General features: G+C 38.0%; 1 protein-coding gene and 1 long non-coding RNA gene across 4 annotated transcripts; one reads left to right on the top strand and one right to left on the bottom strand.

The window, feature by feature from the left end:
- On the bottom strand, nucleotides 1-20,646 carry HINT3 (histidine triad nucleotide binding protein 3). Of its 3 annotated transcripts, XM_047859589.1 has the most exons (5): nucleotides 20,080-20,504; nucleotides 11,345-11,462; nucleotides 6,970-7,039; nucleotides 4,868-4,994; nucleotides 1-2,257 (listed from the first exon to the last, which is right to left on the bottom strand). In XM_047859589.1, the coding sequence occupies exons 1-5, from the start codon at nucleotides 20,278-20,280 to the stop codon at nucleotides 2,225-2,227; spliced, it is 549 nt and encodes a 182-aa protein (XP_047715545.1). In that variant the 5' UTR covers nucleotides 20,281-20,504; the 3' UTR covers nucleotides 1-2,224. The 3 variants fall into 3 exon arrangements, 1 of the variants encoding a protein (XP_047715545.1); XR_007152307.1 differs by lacking the exon at nucleotides 1-2,257 and having other exon boundaries at nucleotides 4,936-4,994; nucleotides 11,255-11,462; nucleotides 20,080-20,646; XR_007152308.1 differs by lacking the exons at nucleotides 1-2,257; nucleotides 11,345-11,462 and having other exon boundaries at nucleotides 4,928-4,994; nucleotides 20,080-20,646.
- LOC125166005 (uncharacterized) lies at nucleotides 20,582-27,556 on the top strand. The gene is made up of 3 exons (XR_007152309.1): nucleotides 20,582-20,669; nucleotides 20,941-20,991; nucleotides 25,064-27,556. It is a non-coding gene; the product is annotated as an uncharacterized LOC125166005 (long non-coding RNA).

The following is a 27,556-nucleotide window of genomic DNA, read 5'->3' as shown; positions in this document are numbered from 1 at the left end:
TTGACATAGTATTTTTCCATATTTATTTAGCCTTCTTTTATATAAGTAAGAACAATTTGAAACAGGTCACTAATAATTTTACAATTCTGCAATTACAAACAAGTAAAATCATAACATGCATAAATAATGCTCTAGATAGTACTTTAAACATTTTAAAAACAAGTTATGAATTAGTTTTGTGCTGAGCTAATGTTATGGATAGCTACTAAGTTATCAAATATTTTACTGAAAAGGCTCAGTGAATTTTAACTGTAGTAACCTTATTAATCTTTACAAGTAAAAGACAAATGCTGCTAAGAATATGAGGATCAATGGTTTTCCAAGAAAGAAGGAAAACAACTATGAGAGGGTATAAACATATATAAATTAAATCAGTTGGCTAATCATATTTTTGAAGAGTCCATAAGGCATTTGAGAATTCCTTAAATACCTTACATGTTATCATCATACTGTCAATTATACCATTGCAAACTCACATAGTACAACATGTTGTACATGCAGAAAATTCCTTTTCTGAAAGTGGTCATATTTAATTTCTGCAAACTTGGAACTGCTTATCCGTGTAGGTGCTCAGAGAGCTACTTAACAAAGCTGTCCTGGAAACCCTGGAAATCTAATTTTGAGAGCCTATAACCCCTAATTCCACTTTCAGTGAATAAAATGGAATGTGAACATTCATTTCAATTATAAAATAAATAATAACAGAAGCAGAACTCAAGAAAAGTACATGTGGGACTCTTGGCCTAACTGAACTCCCGCTGTCTACCTGCCTAACACTGAGTCTTGAATATTCAGTTCTACTGACAACCTGCTCTCAAAATTGTATTCCTTTCCACAGCCTCTTCTGAGAACTTTATAGCACTTAACACACTACACTACAATCACTGGTTTTGTCTTCAGATTAGCATTTGAAGACAGACTGTCCTCTCTCACTTCTCTATTTCCTGATCCTGGCAGTGTCTGGTAAATGCTAAATGCTCAACAAATGTTTGCTAAATGAATAAATGAATATTTATTTCAGATGCTGTAACTAAATAGGCCAGATGTTGTAACTAAACATTATAATAATTATTTCATTACATAAAACTACGTTTAGTATCATGCCAAAAATAAGAAAGAAAACTAATCATCACAGCCTGTTTCTAACATCAAAACTTTAATCCTTGTGTTCATTTATATTCATGCACATGGTATTATTATATGCTGGCACAATGTAGGATAAGCTTTCAGTACCTAGTCTTCATTCACATTCACTATTGTTAGTGTAGATCAGCACAATTTCTAAAGATATAGGTCTCATGAAATGATAGATTAATAATGCTAACTCTGTGCTATTAAAATAAATTTTCTCACCTAAGCTTATCTATTACTACTTTCTAATCAGGATTTCTTCACGATAAAAGCTAAGCATAACCACTTTTGAATGCTACTTTTCCTTTGGTACAATAAACAAACCATAAAACAACAGTTTCTGTCCAGTTTTAATAACATTATTATAACCACTTTGTATTCCTTCCCCATTTATGCTCTTATAGGTAAAATTCCATTACAGCGACTTCTCTCGGATAACCAAGTTGATTGTTGTTGTAAATTCATCATTAGAAATTATTTTATGTATATTATATAGCTTTCAATTTATTACAAAAACATTAGGCTTTCAGAAGTGAAAACCAGCACCCGAAATCTGAGTAAAACGGAATACATATACAATTCTTTCCAGCAACAAGAACAGAGCTCACTATGTAGTATGGTACTATTTGTTTTTAAATTTCGTGTGTAAAATTACAGAACTGTCAAGAAATGGTTACTTTTCCCCCCTTTATAATAATAAAGGCTCCAACAAAGTCGACAAAGTACTTTCTGTATCAGTTTATTCTTCATAAATAAATCATGATTATAATTGACTACTGGAAAAATGAAAACATTTGAACTTTTAAAAAAGAAAATAGAGCCCTCCCTGATTAACAGAACTTGTTTTAATGGGATATTATCTACAGTATCTTATACCTTAGACATGTAACCATTAAAACAAAGAAGTTAGTGACAAAGTATCCACGTAACTGTATCACAGATCTCAAGAAACATTCAAAGAAGATTTAAGGCTACCCAGTAATAGCCTCTCATAAAACCCAACAAACCTTACAATGGTAATTAGACTTCAAAGGGACCAAAATATTCGTTTATGTTGAGCCAAGATTAGGAAAATCTTCCACTGTTGACATTTTCATGTTCTTAGTTTTTCAATCAAACAATCAGCCTGTAATTTTGAAAACATAACATATTTTTAAATTCTAATTATTACAGCCTACATGAAATAATTCCACTGGCATCCCTATTATAATAAGTCACAGCAGAAGAGGTGGATATGACATATTCTGTTCCTAAAAATATCTTAAAAATTTTCTCAATATAATAGTTTTATAAACTATAGTAAAAGGATTCAATATTGTATATAAGTAGGCAGATTTTTATCCACATTGCATAGTTGTTAAAAAGCATCAATAAGAAAGGGAAAATAAATATAATACTGACATTTTAAAAAGTAAACTAGATGTGCAAGAATCTTAAATGCATAATACTGAGTAAAAGAAGCCAATTTGAAAAGGCTACATACTGTATTTTTCCAGCCATAAGACATTCTACAAAAGGCTTAAAACTGTGGAGACATTAAAAAGATCAGTGGCTACACAGAGGATTTTTTAAGGCAGTGAAACTATTCTGCATTATACTATAATGGGGGATACATGTCATTACACTTTTGTCCAAACCCATAAAATATACACTACCAAGAATGAACCCTAATGTAAATCACGAACTGTGGGTGATAATGATGTATCACTGTAATTTCATGGGTTACAACAAATGTATCACTGTGGTATATAGGATGTCTATAGTATGGGGGGCAGAGGTTATATCGGAACTCACTGTACTTTCCATTCAATCTTGCTGTGAGCCTAAAACCACTCTAAAAAAAAAGTAAACCAAGTCTTCTGATTATTGTTTCAAATACTTTTCTCAAACATCTTATATATCTGAAACATCATATAAGAGATTTTGAAATAAACCTTAATATCTTTCTCTTAATTTTCTTCAAAGTCTCATAATACATACTGACAGACTTAAGAAGAGTTCAGATTCACAGGATGAACCATTAACAGATCCTATAACTTACAATGTTCATTCATTTTTTTCTAACTAAAAAGTCATGTAAGGAAGTATAGTTAAAAACCCTACAAGAATATATTTTAATGAGTTTTTTATTATAAAAGCATGGATAGTGCAGAAAATCAAAAATACAAATAAGGAGGGGCGCCTGGGTGGCGCAGTCGGTTAAGCGTCCGACTTCAGCCAGGTCACGATCTCGCGGTCCGTGAGTTCGAGCCCCGCGTCGGGCTCTGGGCTGATGGCTCGGAGCCTGGAGCCTGTTTCCGATTCTGTGTCTCCCTCTCTCTCTGCCCCTCCCCCGTTCATGCTCTGTCTCTCTCTGTCCCAAAAATAAATAAACGTTGAAAAAAAATTTAAAAAAAAAAAAAAAAAAAAAAAGAGAAAAAAAAATACAAATAAGGAAAAACATTCCTTTTTTAATCACACTGATTTTTTTTTAATTTTTTTTAAATTTTTTTTTTATTTATTTTTGAGACAGAGACAGAGCATGAACGGGGGGAGGGCCAGAGAGAGAGGGAGACACAGAATCGGAAGCAGGCTCCAGGCTCTGAGCCATCAGCACAGAGCCCGACGCGGGGCACGAACCCACGGACCATGAGATCGTGACCTGAGCCGACGTCGGCCGCTTAACCGACTGAGCCACCCAGGCGCCCCCACACTGATTTTTTTAAAGAGACCACACCAACTGCCCTGTCAAACATCCACTTTTTAAATTTTGAACACATACACACACACATACACACACACACACACATATGTATCTTAAATTATGTTTAAATTAATCATCTGGACAAGTTAATTAGAGGGATAAGTTTGAAATACGAAGTTTCTAGAAATCATGCTTTTTAATTTCTTCTGTACCATGGCTATAATAATAATATGCATTAACTAACAGTAATTATTTAATTTGTAATTCAGTGATAATTTGTATATGGCAACTACAGGTCACCTTAACATCATGGACACAATAGCAACTGGTATTAGTCAAGTGGCCTTGGAAGGACAGTCACTTATCAACTAAGGCTTGACTGTCCAGCAACAGGCCTATAATCAGCTGAATTCTATTCTACTTTTGCACTAGCAAAACAGAATTTTTTTAGGCTCAAAGCTTCCACCTCAGATCTGACAGGTGATGCTACTACTGCAGTCCTTTTCTAAACTAGAAAATTACAAAAATTCATTTCTATAATAATATTGATGATAACAAAGGCAGCAGGTAATATTTACTAGCACTATTTGCAAGGTACTTTTAAGTGCTTTACATACAAATTATTTTATCAATCCACTCATCAACTCTACAGGTAGGCAGTATTCCTTATCAGTAGGTAACAGATAAAGAACTTGGGCCTTAAAAAGTTTACGTGACTTGCACATAGTACCTCAAATAACTAATGGAGCCACAATTTCAATCCAGATTGGACCCTGGATTCTAAACTATTAATGCCATGGTTCTTTTATATCATACCCACTGCCTGCAATGGAGAGACTTAGCCATAGCTTCTCTTCCTACAGATACGATAACCTGGAAAATCCCTCAAATTAAAAATATTATTTTTCATACACTCGAGCAGTATGTTAAAAGAGATGATCAGGTCTATGAGAGCTGTAAGTGCCTAGTGTTGCCAAGAAAAGAAGGTCTACAACAAAAAGGACAAATATTTTAAATACTTTTGTATGCAGCTACTACAATAGTAACACTTACTGTGATAAACCAATAGGAATTCACTTTATAAACCAATTTTGATAAGAAGCCAAGTTGATCGACAGGTGCCAGAACATGAAGGTGCAAGTGGGAAATGGAACAAAAAGGCGGCATATGGAAACCCATTCTAAAACAGAAAGGTAAGAGATACTTGGCAAATCAGTTCTACAATAGTTTAAAACTATTTTTTTTACAATAAAACACATAAACATTAAGGAAGTCCCAAACAGGTTACCACTCAAGTATCTTTTACTGCCTTCTTTCTATACTTAAAAGTATTCACAATTCCTCCTCTTTTCGTGAAGTTCATAGTAACAAACTCTTCATCAAGGAAGGGCTTAAAGGCATACTATGCCTCAGTAAAACCTTGATGAATTCTAATTTGGCATTATGTTTTATCACCTTGGTCCTTAACATTTTAACCTTTAATTTTCCTAAGATATGGCTCTGCAATGAATCTTTAAAAAAAAAAAAAAATTACAGGACACTCAAGTAGAAGGGTTCCTTTATCCCAGGACATAGCCAGTAGATGGTGTGCTTTCTCCTTTAATAGTGATTTCCTTACCAACCAATATTTCAGTAATGAGATTAATTATACCATTATTTTAAAAATTTTATCATCACTCAAGTTTCTTAATAATGAAGATAACCTAATTATTCACAATTTATCTGCTTTATAAAACAGTCATAAGAGAATTCCTTGGACTACTAACAAATTTCTACTAAGAAATGTGATTCTACCTCTTAAAAGTAAGTTCACAGTTTTGTAAGTCCACTTAGCAATTCTGAGTGGAGCAAGGCATACCTGTAAGAATAATCCAAGCCTAGGAATATTTGCCTACTCAAATATTTGTGAGTCTCCATTAAAAAACAAACAAACAAACAAACAAACAAACAAACAAAAAACTCCAGTGAGTGGAGTGTAGGAGGAAGGCATGGGAGAAGGGCTATGCTACAGCAACAGTATAGCTGACAATGTGGAGTCAGATACACAAGACAGATTGAAAAGCTTCCACCACTACTGAGAAAAGGAGACTGGGTCTTCCCTCCATGAAACAGGAGCTCACATAATATAGAATCAACTAATCTAAAAGGTAGAAGCGACTCAAGGGTTCATTCAACCCTTTCATTTCAAAGATGGGGAAGCCAAAATCCAGAAAGTGGGAGACTTCCCAAGGTCCCCAAGTAAGGAAGTGGTAAAGACAGGCTTGAGACTCAGGGCTCTTGACTCTCATGGTGCTGTTCATTCTTCTAGTACACACTCCTGTGACTGGAAAGGCAACGTGCTGCTTTTGGCCAAAGGGTCTCAAATACTATCTGTTCCCTGTCATTATCACTCTTGAATAGTGCTTAACAGATTTCAGAGCGTTTTCTCACACACCATCTTATTTGAGCCCATAGGTAGGCAGAGCAGGTGTTATCTTGGAGAGGTTAAATGTCTTCAGGTAGCACAACCAGCACAAGCACAGTACTCAGCAAGTAGCACAGATAACATCAGAATTCAGATCTCTTTCACTTCCAGTTCTGATGTTAGACGTGATCTCTGCTACACCTGCCTTGCTACTCCTTTGGTCACACTAGGCAAAGTCACAAGTCTTTTAAAAAGGAAAAAACCCACTATTTAGATTAATTAAAATAATTGCCAAGTTGAATATTTTTATTACATGCTTTTTGCTCAAACTTTGGCGAATGCCAGAGTTCAGTTCAGCAGAGAAAAAACTCAAGTAGTTTCACATGACAAGTATAATAATACATTTTTAAATCATATAAAATATTTTCTAAAGAAATTCAATTTACACACAATTTTATAGAAAAACACATCTTGAACAAAGAAAGGTAGACTCAACTATTTTACCTATGCACTGCTTAAATATACTTGTCTGTCTAAACTATGAGTGGCAATCATTAGAAAATCTTGAGACATGACAGGAAGAAGACTTATTTATTAAATTTACACTACCACTGAACAATGAATGCTTCACTCTCAGGAAAACTGCATTTAAACCAGGCTCTCTGCCGCCTCTGCTCTCATTTCCCACGAAGAAACAATATTTCAGAAAAAACAATTGCATATATTGGTTTCTATCTGCAAGTACACATACCTCGCATTTTTGAAGTCAGTGAAATTATTCCTTTCAAGAATGCTTTTTCCAACAGTTACCATGTTCTCAACTATAAAACAGAAAAGAAACAACATTACACAGCAGGAGACATTACTAAGTTGTAATTAATATTAATTTTTAGGGTCCCAGTCAAAAGTTGTATCAAATGGGTAAACATTTAAACCACCTGTTTAATAGTTTTAAGTTACTGAGAAGTTTGCCCATCAGCACTGAAATGAAGGTTCAACCTATCACAAAGCGTCATGTATAGGTTGACTTTGAACAGCTGTTAAGGGGTACTATCAAGTGACTACTTAGGACATCTGATCCTACTGAAGTCTAATTCAAATCATAAGGAGACCAAGTAATAAAAAAATACTTGAATTAAGAAAAGACAGATGGGAAAACTTTGAATTTGTCTTTCAGTCAAAATTAGAGATATGATAGCACTTTGTGTCAGGCCACCTTTGACTAGCTAAATGTTTGTATAATTGTTTTGGCTTCCAAACTCTCTCTGCCTTACTGTCTTTATTATCTTGGTCCTTTATGGCCTTTGGATGGAAATATGCTTCCCATGAGAAAAAATTTGGTAACCTGCAATGTCCAAAGCACAATGCCAAGCTTTAGACCTCTTTTATTTCTGAATGGTGCAGTCAAGTATTTAGAAGAGGAAGAAATGAGAATCTACAGAAGATGGTTATCATAAAGAGGATTATAAAATTATTGCTAATTTTTCTTCTCTAAGTCAGGCTTGATCCAGGAGGACGACAGTAACATATCATCCAAAAAAGCTCATTACTTCAAGCAAGATTGTATCTTGTTTTCTTTTAAAATATTCCCAAGATCCTAGACATGGGGGTAAAGAATGTTTTTTTTTTCTTTTAATTGCTTTAAAGCAATGCTTTTAACAGTACCATATTATAAAGTGTGTAGATGTAATATATATGACAACAATAACACAAAGTGTTGCAGTTACATTTTTCATGAATTGTTACAATGTGAAGTCTAAGTAGACTGTGATAATTACACAATTATATTATTATATTAATTATATATTAATTATATATTATATACATAATTATATGTATTATATATATTATATATAATTATATATTATATTAATTACACAATTATATTTTAATTTCTCTAGAGCAATAATTTTTTTTAATATGAAGAGGAATACATGAAAAGGAAAGAGATAAATTACAGTGGAATTATAAAAATATATATATATATATACATATATATATATATATATATATATCTGATCAACCACAAGAAGGAAGGAAAGAAACAGAGCAATAACAAAAAATGGGGCATAAAGCACCTGGGTGGCTCTGTTGGTTAAGGGTTCAACTCTTGATTTTGACTCAGGTCATGATCTCATAGTCATGGGATCCAGCCCCGTGGCAGGCTCCATGCTGAGTGTGGAGCCTGCTTGGAATTCTCTCTCTCTCTCTCTCTCTCTCTCTCTCTCTCTCTGCCCCTCCCCAGCTCATGCTCTCTCTCTTTCAAAATAAATACATTTTTTAAAAAATGGGACAAACAGAAAACAAATGGCAAGACAGTAGACCTAAACTGAACTGTATCAAGTTACATTAAACATTTATGAACTAAACAATTAAAAGTCAGATTTTCACATTAAATTTAAAATATAATGATAAATAAGCAAGACCCAAGTCTATTGCTATCTTCAAGTCTTTAAATATTAATATTCAATTGGTTGAAAGTATAGAAAAAGATACCCAATGTGAACAATAAGAAAGTTAAAGTAGTTGGGGCGCCTGGGTGGCGCAGTCGGTTAAGCGTCCGACTTCAGCCAGGTCACGATCTCGCGGTCCTTGAGTTCGAGCCCCGCGTCAGGCTCTGGGCTGATGGCTCAGAGCCTGGAGCCTGTTTCCGATTCTGTGTCTCCCTCTCTCTCTCTCTGCCCCTCCCCCGTTCATGCTCTGTCTCTCTCTGTCCCAAAAATAAATAAACGTTGAGAAAAAAAAAAAAAAAAAAGAAAGTTAAAGTAGCTAAATTAATATCATACAAAATAGACTCAAGAAGTATTCCCAGAGATCAAGAGGGACATTTTACAATGATAAAAAAGGCTCAATTCATTGAGAAGGCATGACAATCATAATTATGTGTTCACTTAAAATCAAACTCAAAATACATGGAGTAAAACCTATTGTCTCCTTTACATTTCACTGTTATGTCTTCTGTCTTTCTTTATACTTGGTTTTGACTGATTCACCTTTCTAGCATCCTAAGGCAGAAACTTAGGTTATTGGTTTTAAACCTCATTTTTCTAACATAAACACAGACAGCTATAAATTTCCCTGTAGGCATTGTTTTGGCAAATTCCACAAATCTTGATATGTTGGATTTTTGTTACCAATCAATTCAATATTGTTTTCTTTGACCTATTTATTTAGAACTTATTTAAAAGTATGTTAATTTAAAAATACTTAGTGCTATTCTAGATTTTATTATTTTTCTACTTTAATTCCATTGCATCTGAGAACAGATGTTATAAGATTTCAATCATTTGAAATGTATTTAGACTTAGTTTACTGCCCAGAATATGGCCTACCTTGATGAACATGTGGTCTCAACAAATTGTGTATTCTATAGTTAAGTGGAGTTCTATAAATATCAGTTATAATCACAGTGCTTGTGACAGTGTTATTGAACTCTTCCATATGCTTATTATTTTCCCAACTTTATAAACTGTATAAAAATATTAATTGCAAGATATTTTTTTTTTTAAGTTTATTTACTTTGAGCGAGAGAGAGAGCAAGCTGGGGAGAGCCAGAGAGAGGGGGAGGGACCTAATCCCAAGCAGGCTCCACACTGCCAGCATGGAGCTCGATCTCACAAACCACAAGATGAAATCCAGAGTGGGATGCTTAACAGACTGAGCAACCTAGCACCCTGAAAGAACTTTTAAACTTTTATTATGAAACTATTAAAATATAAACAAAATCAGACAGAACAGTGTAATGAAACCTCAAACACCTACCATGCTGCTTCAAAATTGGTAACATTTTATTTGCAACAATTATAACAACTTTCAATAAAATAGAAGAAATATTAGAAAAAGAAAACCAAGCATAAACATATTTTTCGCTCCTTAAAAACAGTATAAAAAGGAAATACTTAAGGCATGGTAGCTGTTGCTTGATATTAAATATTGCATACATATTGGCCTTTACCTGCTGGGATGAGTATGGAATGTACTCATAGAACTTAAGATGACTAAGGCATTTGGCAATATGGAGAATAAACAATTTAAAAACGGGTAATTCAGTAGTCTAAACACTAATGAAGTACACATCAAAGTTTTCCCTCAAAGATATTTCTTATTCACCTTCAAAAAAAATTTGGCCCAGGGGCGCCTGGTGACTCAGTCAGTTGAGCATCTGACTTAGGCTTAAGTCATGATCTTGTAGTTCATGAGTTCAAGCCTCACATCAGGCTCTGTGCTGACAGCTCAGAGCCTGGAGCCTGCTTCAGATTCTGTATCTCTCTTTCTCTCTCTGCTGCCCCTCCCCTGCTTTCTCTCTCTCTCTCTCTCTCTCTCTCTCTCTCTCTCTCTCTTTCTCAAAAATAAATAAACATTAAAAAAAAATTAAAAAACAAACAAAAAAAACACCAAAATAATCTGGCCCAATTTATCTATTTTATCGGCTACTTAATTTACTGACCAAACTAATCCCAGACCCTACTGGCAAAGGCTATCAAAACATATATGAAGTGAACTTAGAAATGTCTTAGTAAATGATAACTGGTAACTCACAGAAATCATGAGTAGGAAAATACAGGATAATCCTATAAGGACAAGATTCAAAATCTTCTTTTCAGAAGTGAAAAATTCATTGCTAAACCTCATAACTAAATTTTGGTGTCAGTTCATCTACACCAGAAGCTTACAAGGGAGGTACCAATATGGTCTCACTCCCAGGCAATATGAGCTTCTAGGCCATATCACAACTTATTTGCTTGTTATTTTTTAAATAGCATCTTCCATTTCCAGAGTCGAGAAAAGCCATCACTTAAAAAAACATAAAGAGGCATTATCTTTTAGAGATCTTAAAGATTAAATAATATGATGTCTGGAATTTCAAATCCAGTGGGAGAAGGTTAACAGATGAAAAAGATTGGCCACGAGTTAATAAATGTTGAGCTTGGGTGATGAATATATGGAGACTACATTATGTTCTTTATTTTTGTATATATTTGAAAATTTTCACAGTGGAAATTTTGAAGAGTCATAATGCTCCTTTTTCATAATACCTGCCAGACTTGTTCTCTTTTAACTGTCACGGCCATCACTGATGCCAACTGAAAACGATATAACTAAGAAGAACACTACTGTCCTCTTACTCAGTTCTATGTGATCTTTCTTTAGCTCTCTGCAGTTTCCAATATGCTTCTTTGGCACCACAAGATAATGATGAGGTGCTGCTGGTTTGATATCTTTGAAGCAAACTAGGTCTTCATTCTGAAGGAGAAAACATATCGTTTGTTAGTGGATTTTTTTTTTTTTTAAGAACTTCCTAATGCTGTTCTGGCATGTCTTGAATACCATAAATCTCAGTCTGATAGGGAAATAGTACTTACGTTACAACTAAGCCCACCTGGGCAATTTTGTGAATATGCATTTAGTCCACAAAGACAAGCCTTACTGCCCTTCATGACATGCTCATTTATTCCAGAAAATGAGAAGATTTATATAAAGCTAATTTCAGGAAAAAAATTATCAATGAAGTTAATTAAAACTTCATTACCAACAATGATAGAGTTTTATTTTCATTAGATATTTCTCCATCTCTACCTACCTAAGGGTCTTTCACTCTTAATATGTACTTCTAAAGTTTGACTACAGAAACATAGCGAGATTGATAAATTCTTTTTCACTTGTACAATTTTTTTTACAAAATAGATATTCCTCAATTATAACAAGAAAATCATCTAGCATCTACAGAGATTACCTTTTTAAACATTTTTCCATAAACTGTATATAAATACATTTTTATTATATTTGCAACATTAAAAAGCCTTTGAAATACTAAAACAAACTCCAGTATATTGTACTAAGTGTCCAATCCATTATATCGGAAGGTAAATTAGTGCAATTACTGTGGAAAATAGCATGGAGTTTCCTCAAAACATTAAAAACAGAAATATCATATGGTCCACCAGTTCCACTACTGTGTATTTACCAAAAGAAAATGAAAACACTAATTCAAAAACATATATGCACCTCTGTGTTTAGTAGAGCATTATTTACAATGGCTAAGATGCAGGCAACCCAGGAATCCATCAACAGATGAATGAATAAAGAAGATGATGTATACACACAATACATTCAGACATAAAAAAAAGGACATTTTTGACAACATGGATGCACCCAGAGGGCATTCTTATGCTAAGAACAAATTGGTGGTTGCTAGAAGAAAGGGGGGGGGGGCAAAATAGGTGAAGGAAATTAAGATGTACAAAGTTCCAGTTATAAAATAAGTTATGGAGATGAAAAGTACAGCATAAGGAATATACTCAATAATATAATAATGTTATATGGTGACTACACTTACCATGGTGAGCACTGGGTAATGTATAGAATTATTGAATTATTATTTTGTACAGCTGAAATTGTCATTGTGTGTCAACTACATTTCAGTAATTTTTTTAAGTCAAAATTAAAATCACTATAAATCAGTATATCAACAAGTTTCCCTCAGAAAAATTCCCAGAATACACTGTTGCTCATTAGTTCTCTGTTTCAAGATCAAAAATTCAATTTAATGAGGGCCTCATATCCTTACCAGTAATCTTGGTTTCAATGAGAACAATGGTGAAAGTCCATTGTACATATTATACCATGAACTTCCTTATCAGGAGCCATACTGCTCATCACCTAAGGTTCAGGGGACTGACAAGTCAACTTTTGATAAGACCACACTTCAGAAAATGAGACTTTTTTGTCTACTTTAGTCCTCAGGAGCGCCATGATTGAAATGGAAGGCAGCAAAAACAGGGTATTATGTGTCCCTTTCCTATCTCAAAATTTCCATAAAATGCCCACAACATAATTTTATTAAAACAGTGTTTGGGGTGCCTGGGTGGCTAAGTTGGTTAAGCGTCTGACTCTTGATTTTGGCTCAGGTCATGACCTCACAGTTCATGAGTTCAAGCCCTGTGTTGGGCTCGGCACTGATAGCATGGAACCTGCTTGGGGTTCTCTGTCTCCCTCTCTCTCTGACACACCCCTGCTCACAATCTCTCTCTCTTTCAAAAATAAACATTTAAATAATAATACTAATAATGTTTAATTATTGACTTTGTTGCTGTCCTCACTTAACGTACCTTCAACCCAGATTTGCAAAAACGAATAGGCACAATAACATGAAAATCTTGAATATTATCCAGCTTTTAAGAGTAACTTGTCTATGTATCCCTTTGAATTAGCATTTTTGTATTCTTTGGATAAATACCTAGTAGTACAATTGCAGGATCACAGCGTAGTTCCTTCTCTTTTTAACTTTTTGAGGAAACTCCATACTGCTTTTCAGAGTGGCTGCGCCAGTTTACATTCCCACCAACAGTGCAAGAGTACCCCAATGTCTATAGCAGCATTATCTACAATAGCCAAATTACAGAAACAGCCCAACGGTCCACTGACTGATAAATGGATAAAGAAGACGTAGGGCGTGTGTGTGTATGATATATATATTATATATATAATGGAATATTACTCAGCCAAATCTTGCCATTTGCAATGATGTGGATAGAGCTAGAAAGTATTATGCTAAGCAAAATAAGTCAGAGAAAGACAAATACCATATCCTTTCACTCATATGTGGAATTTAAAAAACAAAACAAATGAGTAAAGGGGTAAAAGGAAGGGAGAGGCAAACCAAGGAACATATTAACTATAGAGATCAAACTGATGGTTACCAGAGAGGAGGTGGGTGAGAGGATGGGTTAAATAGGTGATGGAGATTAAGGAGGGCACTTGCTGTGATGAGCACCAGGTGATGTATGGAAGTGCTGAATCACTATATTGCATACCTGAAATTAATATTACACTGTATGCTAACTAACTGGAATTTAAATAAAATCTTTTTATTTTTTTTAAAGAGTAACTTGTCGGGGCACATGGGTGACTCAGTTGGTTAAGTGTCCAACTTCAGCTCAGGTCACGATCTCACAGCTTGTGAGTTTCGAGCCCTGCATCAGGCTCTGTACTAACAGCTCAGAGCCTGGAGCCTGCTTTGGATTCTGTGTCTCCCTCTCTCTCTGCCCCTCCCCTGCTCATGCTCTGTCTCTCCTGTCTCAAAACTAAATAAAAATTAAAAAAAAATGTTTTTAAGTGTAATTTGTCCATAAGATGAGGATGGGGAGGAGGGGGAAATGGTTACTTTTAAGATCCTGTAGTAAACTTAGCCTATGCAATCAATGATTGAATTAGATTTCCATCAAGCTTTCTAAAATATTGAAATTGGCCCTCTGATGTTACCCTCTCTCCCACTGCTACTACTGAACCAGCCATTATTTAGACTTTTTTTTTTTTTGAGAGACAGCACAAGCAGGGGAGGGACAGAGACAGAGGGAGAGAGAGAGAATCCCAAGCAGGCTCTGCCCTGTCACTGCAGAGCCCGATGAGGGGCCCAAACTCACAAACCATGAGATCATGACCTGAGCTAATAAAATCAAGAGTCAGGCGCTTAACCAGCTGAGCCACCCAGGTGCTCCTTTTAGACTCTTCATTTTAAGAAACACTGTCTCCCATTACAAAGATACAATGACAAAAAAGTATGAAATGATGCATGTACAAAGCTATCCTTTACAGCATGATTTGTGATAGAGAAAGAAAGAAAGAAAGAAAGAAAGAAAGAAAGAAAGAAAGAAAGAAAGCAAGCAAAAGAAAAAAAGAAGAAAATAACCCAAGGGTCCATAATTGAACTAGGAGACTGGTTGAATAAATTATAGTAAATACATACAATAAAGTAATATATAGCTATAAAATGGAATGAGGATCTTTATATACTTATGAAATGATTGCTGAAAAATATTTTTTTTTGAGAGAGAGAGAGAGAGAGAGAGAGAGAGAGAGAGACAGCATGCATGCGCAGGGTAGGGACAAAAGGAGAGAGAGAATCTTAAGCAGGCTCCGCACTCAGTATGCAGCCCAACGCAGGGCTCAATCCCATGACCCTGGCATTGTGACCTGAGCAGAAATCATGAATCAGAAGCTCAACCGACTAAGCCACCAGGAGTCCCTGAAATATACTTCTAAGTTAAAAAAATAAATAAATAAAGCAAGAAGCAGGAGAATTGTTAGGCCATCTCTCATGTAAGAAAGACGAATACAAAATTAAACGTACACATACATATTCTCACAATGGAAGAAGGATAAACCAAAAATATGTTTTTTAGTTTCTTGTGAAGGAAGAGCAACAGGGTAAAGATGACAAGAGAATGGATGCTACATTTTTCCGAATGTATTTTTCTTTACAATTTTGACTTTAAAACATGAATATTTAACATACTTTTTGGACTTAAATAGAAAAAAAAAGGTAATCCCTAAAAACTGAAAACAGAAACAAATAATCCTGTTTGCCATGTTGATAACACAACTACACAAAGAAAAGATATTTCAAGTAACTCTAAAACAGAATTTTGATTCTCCATTACTGACAACCACTAAGTGAGAAGTTTTCCTTTATGCTTTCTTTTTTTTTTTAAGTTTTTTTTATTTTTGACAGGGAGAGAGAGACAGAACATGAGTGGGAGAGGGGCAGAGAGAGGGAGACACAGAATCGGAAGCAGGCTCCAGGCTCTGAGCTGTCAACACAGAGCCCGATGCGGGGCTCGAACTCACGGACCGCAAGATCATGACCTGAGCCAAAGTCGGATGCTCAACCGACTGAACCATCCACGCGCCCCTTCCTTTATGCTTTCAACGCAGATCACAGTGAGCTTGTCAAGTATAGGACATGCCATGTTTATCCTTGAACTTCAAGTGAATAACACATAGTAAGCCTGAAAAACTGTTTAATAAATAAATGTGAATAAATGACAGAAGCTTAAATACAAAGATAAAGCTATCAATGCTCCCTCCTCTAATCCTCGGAAGAAAGAAAGAAGAAAAAAGAAAAGAGAAGAGAAGAGAAGAGAACAGAAGAGAAGAGGAAAAGAAAAGAAAAGAAAAGAAAAGAAAAGAAAAGAAAAGAAAAGAAAAGAAAATGGTGTGGGGGCGCTTGAGTGGCTCAGGTGGTTGAGTGTCTGACTTTAGCTCAGATCGTGATCTGGCGGTTCTTGAAACTGATCCTCACATCGGGCTTGCTGCTGTCAGTGCAGAGCCCACTTTGGATCTTCTGTCCACTCTCTCTCTGCCCCTACCCTGCTTGCTGTCTCTCAAAAATAAATAAACATTTAAAAAAAAATTTTAATGATGTCATTATAATTTTTACATACTTTTCCAATAAGAGATGGACTTTCCATGATCTTTCAGTCTGTCCTTGCAAAACACCTTAAGTTGGAATTTTGGCCACTGTTTGATTTTAACAGTGTTTCTCAGCCTTTTCGCATTATCATCCCCCTAAGGAAACTTTATAGATTTTTTTTTTCTAATTGCTCCCCTCCTCTGATATTTTAGAACCACAGCCATTCGGACATCCATTTATATCCTATATGCTATGCCTGTATTTCATATATATAAATAATAAGCTTTTTGCCCCTGCCCCAGGCAAAAACATCAATTTTTAACACTTTTGAGAATGCACAGATTAGACAAACAGCTAGTCTCTCTTGACCTCATTATACCACTGAATCTAAGCAATGTAGGCTAAGCATCCACTTACATACAACAAATAAACTGCGGTGAACAGGGTAGGTAGGTACTCAACCTCCACTGCAAATACTTCTGTGTCTTTAGTACTTCAGAAATTTTAAAAAGCCAAAATCCCCAGATGGAACTCAGCTCTTGCCAATTAGATGTACTTCAGACCTAGGTGCTTTGACGAGCTAACCTGAAGCAAAGCCATCTTTCTGTTGCTTTGGCTAGTTCCAGCCGGCGAATTGGTCAGCTGTAGGACTACCCAGTTTCCTTTTTCTTCCTTTCCCCTCCCATTCCAATGTCTATTCAACAGTTTCCTGGGAGTCAAGAGACACACAGGAGACACCCCTTGTTTTGTCGCCATGGCCTACTGGTGTGGAGCTAGCAGGTGCAGTAGAGCTCTGCCGCTGTGTTGTTGCTCAAAGAAGAGTAGAAATACGTAGGTGCTACTGGCCTTCGTTGTCCAGAGGTCAGAAATGCAAAACATCCTGCAAGAGGCGGAACAGCCGTGCACAACGAAGCAGAATCCAGCCCAAACTGCCAACAGTGCTCTCACTGGAGACACCGCTCAACAGTGGCAGTCACACTGCTTCCTCACCTCTGGGTCACACCTCAAGAGACCTCTTCCTGAAGTCTCAGCTCCAATGGCAGTCACCTTCCTGACTGTGGCACAGGAAATGGCTCCTCAGGGCTCCAGTTCTGCAAATGCTGTTCTGGATGTCATTCTTGAAGGCTTTTCTAGATCTTGTTCCTTCAGCTCTTGCGACGACTTTTTTAGCAACTAATTCCCTATATTAAATCCATTTCTGCTTTAAGTAACTAGTTTTTATTTCTGCAACTGACCCCTAATATCTAAAGCAAATTAAGAAGAAATAACATTTGAAGGAACATTTCAGTACCCTGCCATCTGAGGTTTGATTTAAGAAGGGGGAGGACATCAAAGTTAAACTAGTATTTCCTCAGTGTGGTCTCAAGCAAAGTGAAAATAAACATCTAGCCTTGTGTTTCTCAACCATTTCTTCACTGTCACCCCTCAAAAGACATTCTTAAGACTTTTCTTCCTGATTCCACTGTCATGATAGTTTAATACCGCAGATTACGCTTTTTCTGTTTGTGTCCACTATGTTTATCTTTGCCTCATACAAAAAGAGTAAGATACCGCACCCCAAAACCAACTTTTATCCCCTCAGAAGTGATATCTCCCCCACTGAGAATGTGTGGTCTAGTATTTGTTTAGTCTCTTCAGTATACAACAAGAAAACACTATATGGATGCTTATGGAGTGAGGAACCTTCTCTAGCTTTTGCCAGAAAGGTTTCCCAGACTGACCCACACATTATGCTAGTACCTCCAATGATTCCAAATCAATGTTCTCCTCTGTACTTAATTATAAATCTACTCTACTTTATATAAACCCAATAGTTTCTAAATATTTATTTCTAAAAATAAACATATATGAATTAATATAGGAATATAATGTGTATAATACAAAATACATAGGCTAAAGATTAGGTTCTCTTTTTAAAAACATAAATCTTTAACATTTAATGAGCTCTGATATATCAAATCATTCTAGATTCAATTGTAAAAAGATCTGCACCTTTTTGAGGCACTATTGTACAAGCATGTGCATCTTGCTTATGTTCTGTATTGCATGGACTAATGTCTATATTCATCGTGTGCCCCCTAGATAAGGTATAAAAGTAAAAAGTGTTTATTTGTCTAATTTCCTCTATAAAAATTTCCCAGGCTTTTCACATAATTTTCTCTGAAAATGTTCTTCACAAAGAAAAAACCCTGACCTTTGGCCAACAAAAACAACAACAACAAAACCTGTGATACAAGTTTGGGCCATCCCACTCCCCCCCCCCTCAACTATTTGTAGACAAACTTTTTACACTACTAGTATCTATTATCTCCTAGTTTTCCTCAACATCGGTGCTGGAGTGTGCAAAATTTAAAAGCAGTCTCTGGGAATCTACGAAATACTGAATTCTGTGAAGTTAAGAACCTGACTTTACCTCTTGCTAGCCTAATTTTAAATTTAGTAAAATAAGGAGTGAATGAAGGAGGAGAGCTTGGTGGTCCCTGCAGACTTTATGGATCAGCTCAAGAGGCCTACTTGGCAGACAACTGACTACTGGGTCTTCCCCCCAGTCAGCTGCTGCCTGTCTTCACTCCTTCCCCCATTCAGCACAGATGTCAAGGTCCATCACTTCAGCCCTCTGTCCAGCCATAATTTCTTACGTTTGTTCCACTGCCCTTCCGTAACACCCACAGAGCCAGACCCAACCCTGGGTTGACACAACTGACCACCTTGTCTAAAACTAGATTGGGGCTGTGGCTGGCGGGATCAAACCGAACCAAACCCACAGCTCAGCAAAATACTGCAAGCGGCAGAACCACCTCACCAAGCACAGAGCACTGTCATCAGTTGTCTCCTCCGTATTCATCCCACCCTTTAGATTACAAGAGCTGAACACTGACTATCCTTTATCCTATTCGCCAGTGAATCTCCGACACTAGGTGCTTAGAACAGATTCCAGTTCACTTTTAACGAACGCATTAATGATTACTAAAAAGATACCAGAATCTCTGGAGCTGATCCTCTCCAAAGGCTGCTTCTTTAAAGGCAAGTAGAACCGATAGAAGAAAACGTGTAGCAGGTGTCTGTGTGCAAGCATCTGAGCAAAATCTTAGTGCTCTGAAAATCTGCATACATTCCAAATGTCGACACCTGTAGGAACTGTACTCTGCAGTGGAAATCTGCGCCGGCTAAGAAATAGTTCGACCTCTGCCCCGCTCCCCGCCGCCCCCAGCCTAATTCCAGTCTCACAAAGAAGCTTTCCCCAATTACCATTGTCTCTTTTCCACCAGGTTCCTCCTCAGTAGCAGTAGCAGACTGCGCAGAATTTAAAAGCAGTGTCTAGAAAGGCAGGCGGTGGGGGACACGGCGGAGGAATCCCTCAATTAAAAACAGATCACAAATGCTATTTTCTGCCAAATACCTGGTATCAGCAGACAGAAGCCGAAGTGTTCGGCTTTATCACTACAATGTCCTCCCTTCGGCACAGCAAGAATACTGCTGGAGACAGTCCCCACTCCGAAAGAAGCAAGTCCGTCATTAACACCACGACACCCAGCCTCCCCAATCCCGGTCCACACCTGCGAGGCCTCCCTCCTTCCCGGGAGCCTGACACGACCGCACCACGGTCCGCCACGCGAGGCCTCGGACCCGGGGCTCCCGCACCCACGCCCCGTCCGCTTCGCAGCCCACCTCACAGTCCAGGAGCTCGGTGCCCGGTTCCTGCCGCCCCGCGATCCGGCAGAACACGCACTTGCTACTGTAGTCCTCGGGCTTCGACGATCTTGAGACAACTTCGGCGGTCTTCGATGAAGACACCTTAGGTTCCGCAGTCGCCGCTGCCTCAGAGCAAGGCTCGGACCCCACGCTGTCGCACCTCTGATCCTCCGCCATCGCACCCGCTCCGGGTGGCCAAGAGCTATGACGGCTCGGGCACCACTGGCCCTGCGCAGAGTCCGCCTCCTGCACCTCCTCAGTTTTACCTGGAGGCGTCGCCCTTCGCCTGGCGCAGAGAAAGGCAAGGAGTTGGGCGCACGCGCTGATCCAGGATGACGATAGACAAAGGGCGACGCAGGGATGGTCCTCAAAGCCAGGAAACACGAGGGGGCGTGCGAGTACGCACATGGGTGCTAGCGGGAAGAGCCGTTGGTGGCTACGGGAGTCGCCCCGCCCCCTGCGTCTCATTGGTAAAGACGCAACACGTCCTTCGAGACGCAGGAGCGCGCACCGTCGCGATGACGTCAGCTGCGCGCCCTCATGTCTGGCCAAAAGGAACTTGGTGGGTACGTTGGACTTTCTTTTCCGAAGGTGGAAGTTCGCTTTATTTTGAAGAAAAAAAGAAAAAAAAAAAAAGAGAGAGAGAGAGAGAGAAAGAAAAAAGTGTTAAAAATTTCGTACGTTTTAAACGAATGAGCACAATTTCTAGAGCTTGCTTTTCAACATAGATTATGTTTGATCTTTTCTTTCGTGTGTGCATTTTCAGCCACGATGCTTTGCTAAAGCTCAGAATATCCAAAACTGAACTTCATCTGTCTACTTTTTTGTTGTTTACAGCACCAGCTAGATCAAAATAGCGGCTTTTATTTCACATTCCTCAATACACAGGTAAATAAATGTGGAGTCTTGTAGTTTATAGTCTGTAATAGTCCAGAAATTCATTGCTCCTGCTTCATGCTTTCATGCTACAGTAACCCTCTAATTAGTTTCCCTCCTCCATTCTCCTGTTACTCAGTAATTATCGCGCCCCCCCCCCCCCCGCAAAAGCCCCAATTTGTTAATTTGATACTCAGGGTGGACTCTGATTTGACCTAAGCTTTTCATTTTGTAATACTTGGCATTTACTGAACGTCTAAAATGTGCCATATATTTCTCTAATTGTTAAAATAAACAAGGTTGGTTTAGACCACTATGATAAAAGTTGGTCTAACTCAGGAATCCACCAGAATTTATTTTTAATTTTTTAATGTTTATTTATTTTTGAGAGAGAAAGAGAGTGAGCTGGGAAGGGGCGGAGAGAGAGAGGGAGATATAGAATCCGAAGCAGTCTCCTGACTCTGAGCTGTCAGCACAGAGCCTGACGTGGGGCTTGAATTCACGATCGGAGAGACCATGACCTGATCTGAAGCTGGATGCTGAACCGACTGAGCCACCCAGGTGCCCCCACCAACCTTTTGAACACAGAACTCCTTTATTCACACTGAAAAATTTCTTAGACTAGCTTGTTATAGTAACCTTGTTATTTGTTGGCTTAGAAAATACGTAATAACAAAGCCCTATTGTGAATGCAGTCGTTTTTGAATGATTTCTGTTGTATTATTTGAAGACATTTAGGGGTACCTGGGTGGCTCAGTCAGTTAAGCCTCTGAATCTTGATTTCAGCTCACATCAGAAAATCACGGTTGGTGGGTTCAAGACCCCCATGGGGCTCTACAGAGCCTGCTTGGGATTCTCTCTCCCCCTCTCTCTCTGCTTTTCTCCTGCTCACTCTCTCTCTCTCAAAAATAAGTAAACTTAAAATATATATATATATTTTTTAAGTAGTTGTACACATGTGTTCAAGATATTTTTCATTCCTTTTGCAGTTTTCCAATGGTTTGGGGGACCACTATAATAGCTTCCTAGCCTCTCTCGGGAGTCCATGGCAAAGTTCAGAATTGATGCACTACTTTGCCTTACTTAAGTATCCACTATTTTCATGCACTGTAATATACACTTTGATATACACTTTCACATCACTTTGTTTTTATCCACACTTTTCCCTCTGAAATATCTTAGTTTCCATCTCTGCACATCCACTTTCCAATCCATTCCTCAAATGCTACTGTGGTAGCTACTGTGGTCCCCTCCCTAAGGAAAGAAAAAACAAAAAAAACAAAAAAAAACCTCAAGGCAACCTGGCTATATATATGCCTACGTGACAGCATGCCTCACAACCTTGTAACATGAGACCACTTAATCAGGCTGCATGTTTGTGTGTTACCATATACGGGAAACCAAGAAGTAAAAAATATATAAAAAACTATGCCACATGGCATTCGGGGCTCAGTTCTTTGGGTACAAACCCAACTGAGTGGTGCTGGCAGGAATAAAGTTGCTTCCTGGAAAGAAAAGCCTTAGTGTCACGACTCCCTGTGTGAGAATCCTGCTACACTACCTCCTTCATGACATTTTTTTTTAAATTAACCAAACTGAAAATAAGTACTTCCTCTTGTGAATTCACATAGCAGTTTTTCAATACTTCTCTTGTAGAACTAAACACTTTGTATTGTATACTATTTATGTAGATATCTTTTTTCTTACTAGAAATTATGTTCCTTGATAAAAAGAACAAGTGTGAATCTACTGTAGTGCCTCCTATAGCCCTTTGCTTGTAGGTAGACACTTAACAATTGTCTAATGAATAAAAGTGTCTAGGAATAAGGTTGCTGCATGGAAGTGTTCAGATTGCACACTGTACAAGCGTACCATAAATGCAAATGTGTTAATTTGCATCATAGATAAATATCCTCTAAAATCACAGGCAGGCCTAAGAGTTCCAGAGCAGTGGAGAGCTGACTCCTACAAAAACCCACATTGGGGGGCGCCTGGGTGGCTCAGTCGGTTGAGCATCTGGCTTCGGCTCAGGTCATGATCTCACAGTTTGTGGGTTCGAGCCCCGCATAGGCCTCTGTGCTGACAGCTTAGACTGGAGCCTGCTTCAAATTCTGTGTCTCCCTCTCCGTCTGCTCCTTCCCCCACTCGTACTCTGTCTCTCTCTCTCCTTCAAAAATAAATAAAAACATTAAAAAAAAATTTTTTTTTAAACCCACATTGGGTGCATATGACCACACACACACTCAGGAGACCATTCACCTGCACACTGGCACATACCTGCACAAGGTGCACCTGTCCTGTCTTAGTGACACCTGTGATTGGTCCCTCCCCTACCTGGCAATTTTGAAGACTTCCTTCCCATTCTGCAACTTTGAGCTTGATAGCGGTGTCTGCCATGGAAGTGGGAGAAGCAACACAAACTATTTAAAACTTGTCTGAAGTCTTGGTGTGGGATCACGCAAAAGCATAGGCAGTTGTGTGCACACAGAGCTGCTACCAGTTGGTGCTCTGGTTAGCCCCCCTGGGAATCAGCCATTTGGGTTTTGTGACAATAACTACATTTTACTTGTGGAAATGGAGTGTTTTTGATTTCACAAGGGCACCATATGGGCTAGTAGCAGCCTTGCTTCAATCATGCTCTGGAGTCAGAAAATTCTACAACTTACCATCTGTGAAGATGTAGGCTAAGTTATTTATCTTTCTGTGTCAAGGCTTTCTTCATCTATAAAATGAGGATAATAGTGTTGAATGCAAACATTATTTTGAGAACTAAAGCCTGGAAGCCTGGCACAAAACTCTCAATAAATGACTCTTAAAAGTCATTACCAATAAATAGGTAGTGATGGTAAGGGATCATATGGTTTACTTGCATTTAAATATAGAAGGTTCAGTGCTCCTATTTAACATAGAAACTGAATTAGACTTTTGTAACATTGTTTCCTCTCCCCCATTTTCCCCTCCCTCCCTTTCTCTCCCCCTGACATACAAAAAGCTGTACATATTTACTAAGGTTCTTCTTTTTGGCTATGCTCACCCCCTTGGTAATCTCGCGTCTGTGGTTGTGAACACATGTATGCCAGTGACTCCCAAATTTAAATCTCTAGTACAGACCTCTTTCCTCAACTCCAGACTTGGGTAGCCAACTGCCTATTCAACTACCTTATGCACATGTATAACATATATTATAAACATGTCTGAAACTAGGCTATGGGGAAAGCTCTTTCCTTTCCAAATCTGCTACCATCTTACTTGAGGGAAAACTCCATTCTGCCATCTACTGAGGAAAAAAATTTTGACATCATATCTGATGCTTCCCTTTAACTCCATATCCAATCCATCAGGAAATTTAAAGTACATCCAGAATCTGATGTCATCACTACTGTCAACCTTGGCTGAGCTACCATCACCTCTTATGTAAATTATTCAATAACCTATATGGTCTCCCTACTTCGAACCTTCTTCCTGCCCCCTTTACTGTGTAGTCTTAACACAACAGCCAGAGTGACTCTTTTAAAATGTGAATCAGATCGTGTCACTCCTCTGTTCCACATCCTTCAATGGTTCTATATCCCACTGAGAGTAAAAGCCAAAGTACCTACTTATGAGGATCCATAAGTCTCAACATAATAAGCCACCTGCCCACTTCCTCACATTCTGACATCAGCTACCACCACCATTTCCATTGCTTACTCTACTCCAGCCACACTGGACTCCTTGTTGTTACTTATGCCAGCCAGGCATGCACCCACATCTAGGCACAATGGTTGTCCCTCTGCCCAGAACACACTCCTTTCTACTACGGGCAGTGCAGATTTCTCCTCTCACCTTTTTCAAGTCTTTGCTCAAATGTTTCTTCCCTAATGAAGTCAATTCTGACCACCTTGGCAACCTACCCCTCATTCTCACCCCCTAATTCTCCCTTTCCCTTTTTCTGTCATTTCCATCCTGCCCATTACCTTCTAGATATTTATATTTAAATATTTAAATATTTAATATTATTATATATTATTATTGTCTGTTTCATCCTCTTTGAATGTAATCTCAAAAATTCTCAGGAATTTTTATCATTTTTGCCTGTTTTTAGTTCATCGAAGTATCCTCAGGATCTGCATGTGGAGTATAGATACCAAGTGTAATCAAGGACAACTCCCAGGTTCTTAGTCCAAGAACTGGAAGGTCGAAGCTGATATTTACTGAAATGGAGAACTCTGCAAGAGCAGGTTTGGGAGCAAGGAAGCCTTGGAATTCAGTTCTGGTTATATGAATTTGAGTTGCTATATCAGGCTCTTTAGAGTAAGTTTGTTGCAGTAAACAACTCCAAAAATCTTAGTGCCTTAAAACAAAAAAGTTTATTTCTTGCTCACCTGTGTGTCTGCTGCATGTTGACTCTGGCTGTGCTGACTTCATCCCATGACCCAGGCTGAAGGAGCAGAGATGGTTCTGATTTTAGAACAGAGGGAAGAAAGAGCACAGTGGAGCCACATCATGGCCCTTAAGGCTTCTTCTCAGGCTGGCACAAGTCACTTCTACTCATATGTCATTGATCAAAGTAAGTCACGTGGCCAACTCTGACATCAAGGTTAAGTATAATCCTAGGACTGTAAAAAGCAGAAGGCAAAAAATATTTCAAATAATAATACAGTACACTGCAGATGCCTATTTGACATTTAAGTGGCAATGTCACTAGGTAGTTGGATGTATGAATCTGAAGATCAGGAGAGAAATCCAGGCTGCATATATGAATTTTAGAATCTTTAGCATGTAATATTTACATTCCTGAAGTTAGAAGAGATCACCAAAGGAGTAAGTATAAGTAGAGAAAAGTTCAGAGGACTGAGCCAGGGGCACTCTGGCAATTTAGAAATCAGAAAAGTGAGAAATAATCAACCATGACTGAGAAAGAGTGGCCCTGGAGTAAGTGGTGTGCTGGAGGTAAAGCAAAGATGATTTTGGATAAGAGGGGGTGATGAGCTCTGTCAAAGCCTGCTGATAGGATACAAAGAGGACTGGCAGTTGAGTGGAAGTTCTTGTAAAGCTGAGAAAAGCAGTTTTGCTGCTGGGGTTGGGGAAGAAGCCTCATTCTAGTGGGTTTGAGAGAGAATGGTAGTAAATGAAGTAAAGGGAGCAAATGTGAACAGACCAACCAGATTATTCACAGGAAGAAAAAAGAAGGTACTGAAAGAATGCCAAAGACACAGCTACACTGGTAAGGATCAGAGAAGCAGAGATGCTGGAGTTCTGAGTACAGGAGCAGAGTGGCTGTTGCCAACTCAAATACACATCATTTAAGTGCATCTACTCGGGTGTCTCCATTCCTCACCATCTGAGGAAGCTACATCAACCCACCACCCTTTCCCGATTAATTAACTCCACCTTTATTACAGTTAAAAGTTTCTTTCCTTGTACATCTTCTCTAAACCCCTGGTCTTGGAGTGCCCAGATTTTACTCCTTGCTCTTCTTCTCTATCTGCATTCACTTCCTTGATCTTATCCAGTCTCAAAGCTTGAAACATCTATATGCCATGACTCCCACATTTCTAACTTTATTCATCCTTTTCTTCAAATCACAATCCAACTGCATACTTGGTATTTCCATTTGGGTGTCCAATAGATTGAACTGCTGCTGATAACCCTGCTATAAACCTCTTATTCACAGACCTCTGACCTTGGCTGATGGCATTCTGATCCTTCCACTTCTAGATTCTGTGACTCCTCTGCTCAAAACCTCCAATCCCATAGGCAGGATGATTAAGAAACTTGCCCAGTGTCATCCCATTAATCAATGACAGAGGTGAGACCCCAACTCAAGCAGCTTGATGGGAACCTGTGCTCTGCACCACAGTACTTTGACACATGCACATGCTCAGTAGGTTACACGATGTTACGTCTCGTATGAGTCCCTGTTATATAGACATATGGATTTGTAAGAAAATGCGAAAAGGATATATACCAATATATTTGCACTGTGATCTCTGGATGGATAAGTTATGGTTTGATGTTTTTCCTTGATTTTGTTTATGTGTATTTTTTACATCTTCAACAATGAAAATATATTACATTTACCACAAGGAAAATATCTTTACAGATTTTTTTAAAATTTAGGATTCCAGATGAACTTCATTCCCTTTAATCATTCTGTTTAATAAATAAACATCTCATTCCATAAATTTTTGAGTTGCTCAACCCCGATATCAGAAAGTACAGGACATTTTCAGGCAAATTTTCGTATTTTTGGCAGAGATGGACTATAGAACTGGTACAACTATACGTCGGATACAGTATAGTGTGTCTCTTCCCTTTTCAGTGAGGTAGGGAAAGTGTGTGGGTGGATTTATCTTAATCTCACACTGTGTCTCCACAGTAGACACCCTTCTCCACATCCTAAATAGAAATTTCCTAAACATAAATACAAAGACCTTCCCTGGCTTCTATTTTGTAAATGGAGATAACTTTTTGCTATTTCACCAGTGTCTCAAGAATATTTGATTTTTCTTTTCTTTTAATTTTTTAAAAATATTTATTTTTGAAAGCTAGAGAGAGCATGAGTGTGAGTGACTGAGGGGCAGAGAGAGAGGGA

Source organism: Prionailurus viverrinus, chromosome B2 (genome assembly GCF_022837055.1).
Source record: "Prionailurus viverrinus isolate Anna chromosome B2, UM_Priviv_1.0, whole genome shotgun sequence".
Lineage (NCBI taxonomy): Eukaryota > Metazoa > Chordata > Mammalia > Carnivora > Felidae > Prionailurus > Prionailurus viverrinus.
Note: the sequence above shows the minus strand (reverse complement) of the source record. Positions and strands in the feature narration are given on the sequence as shown.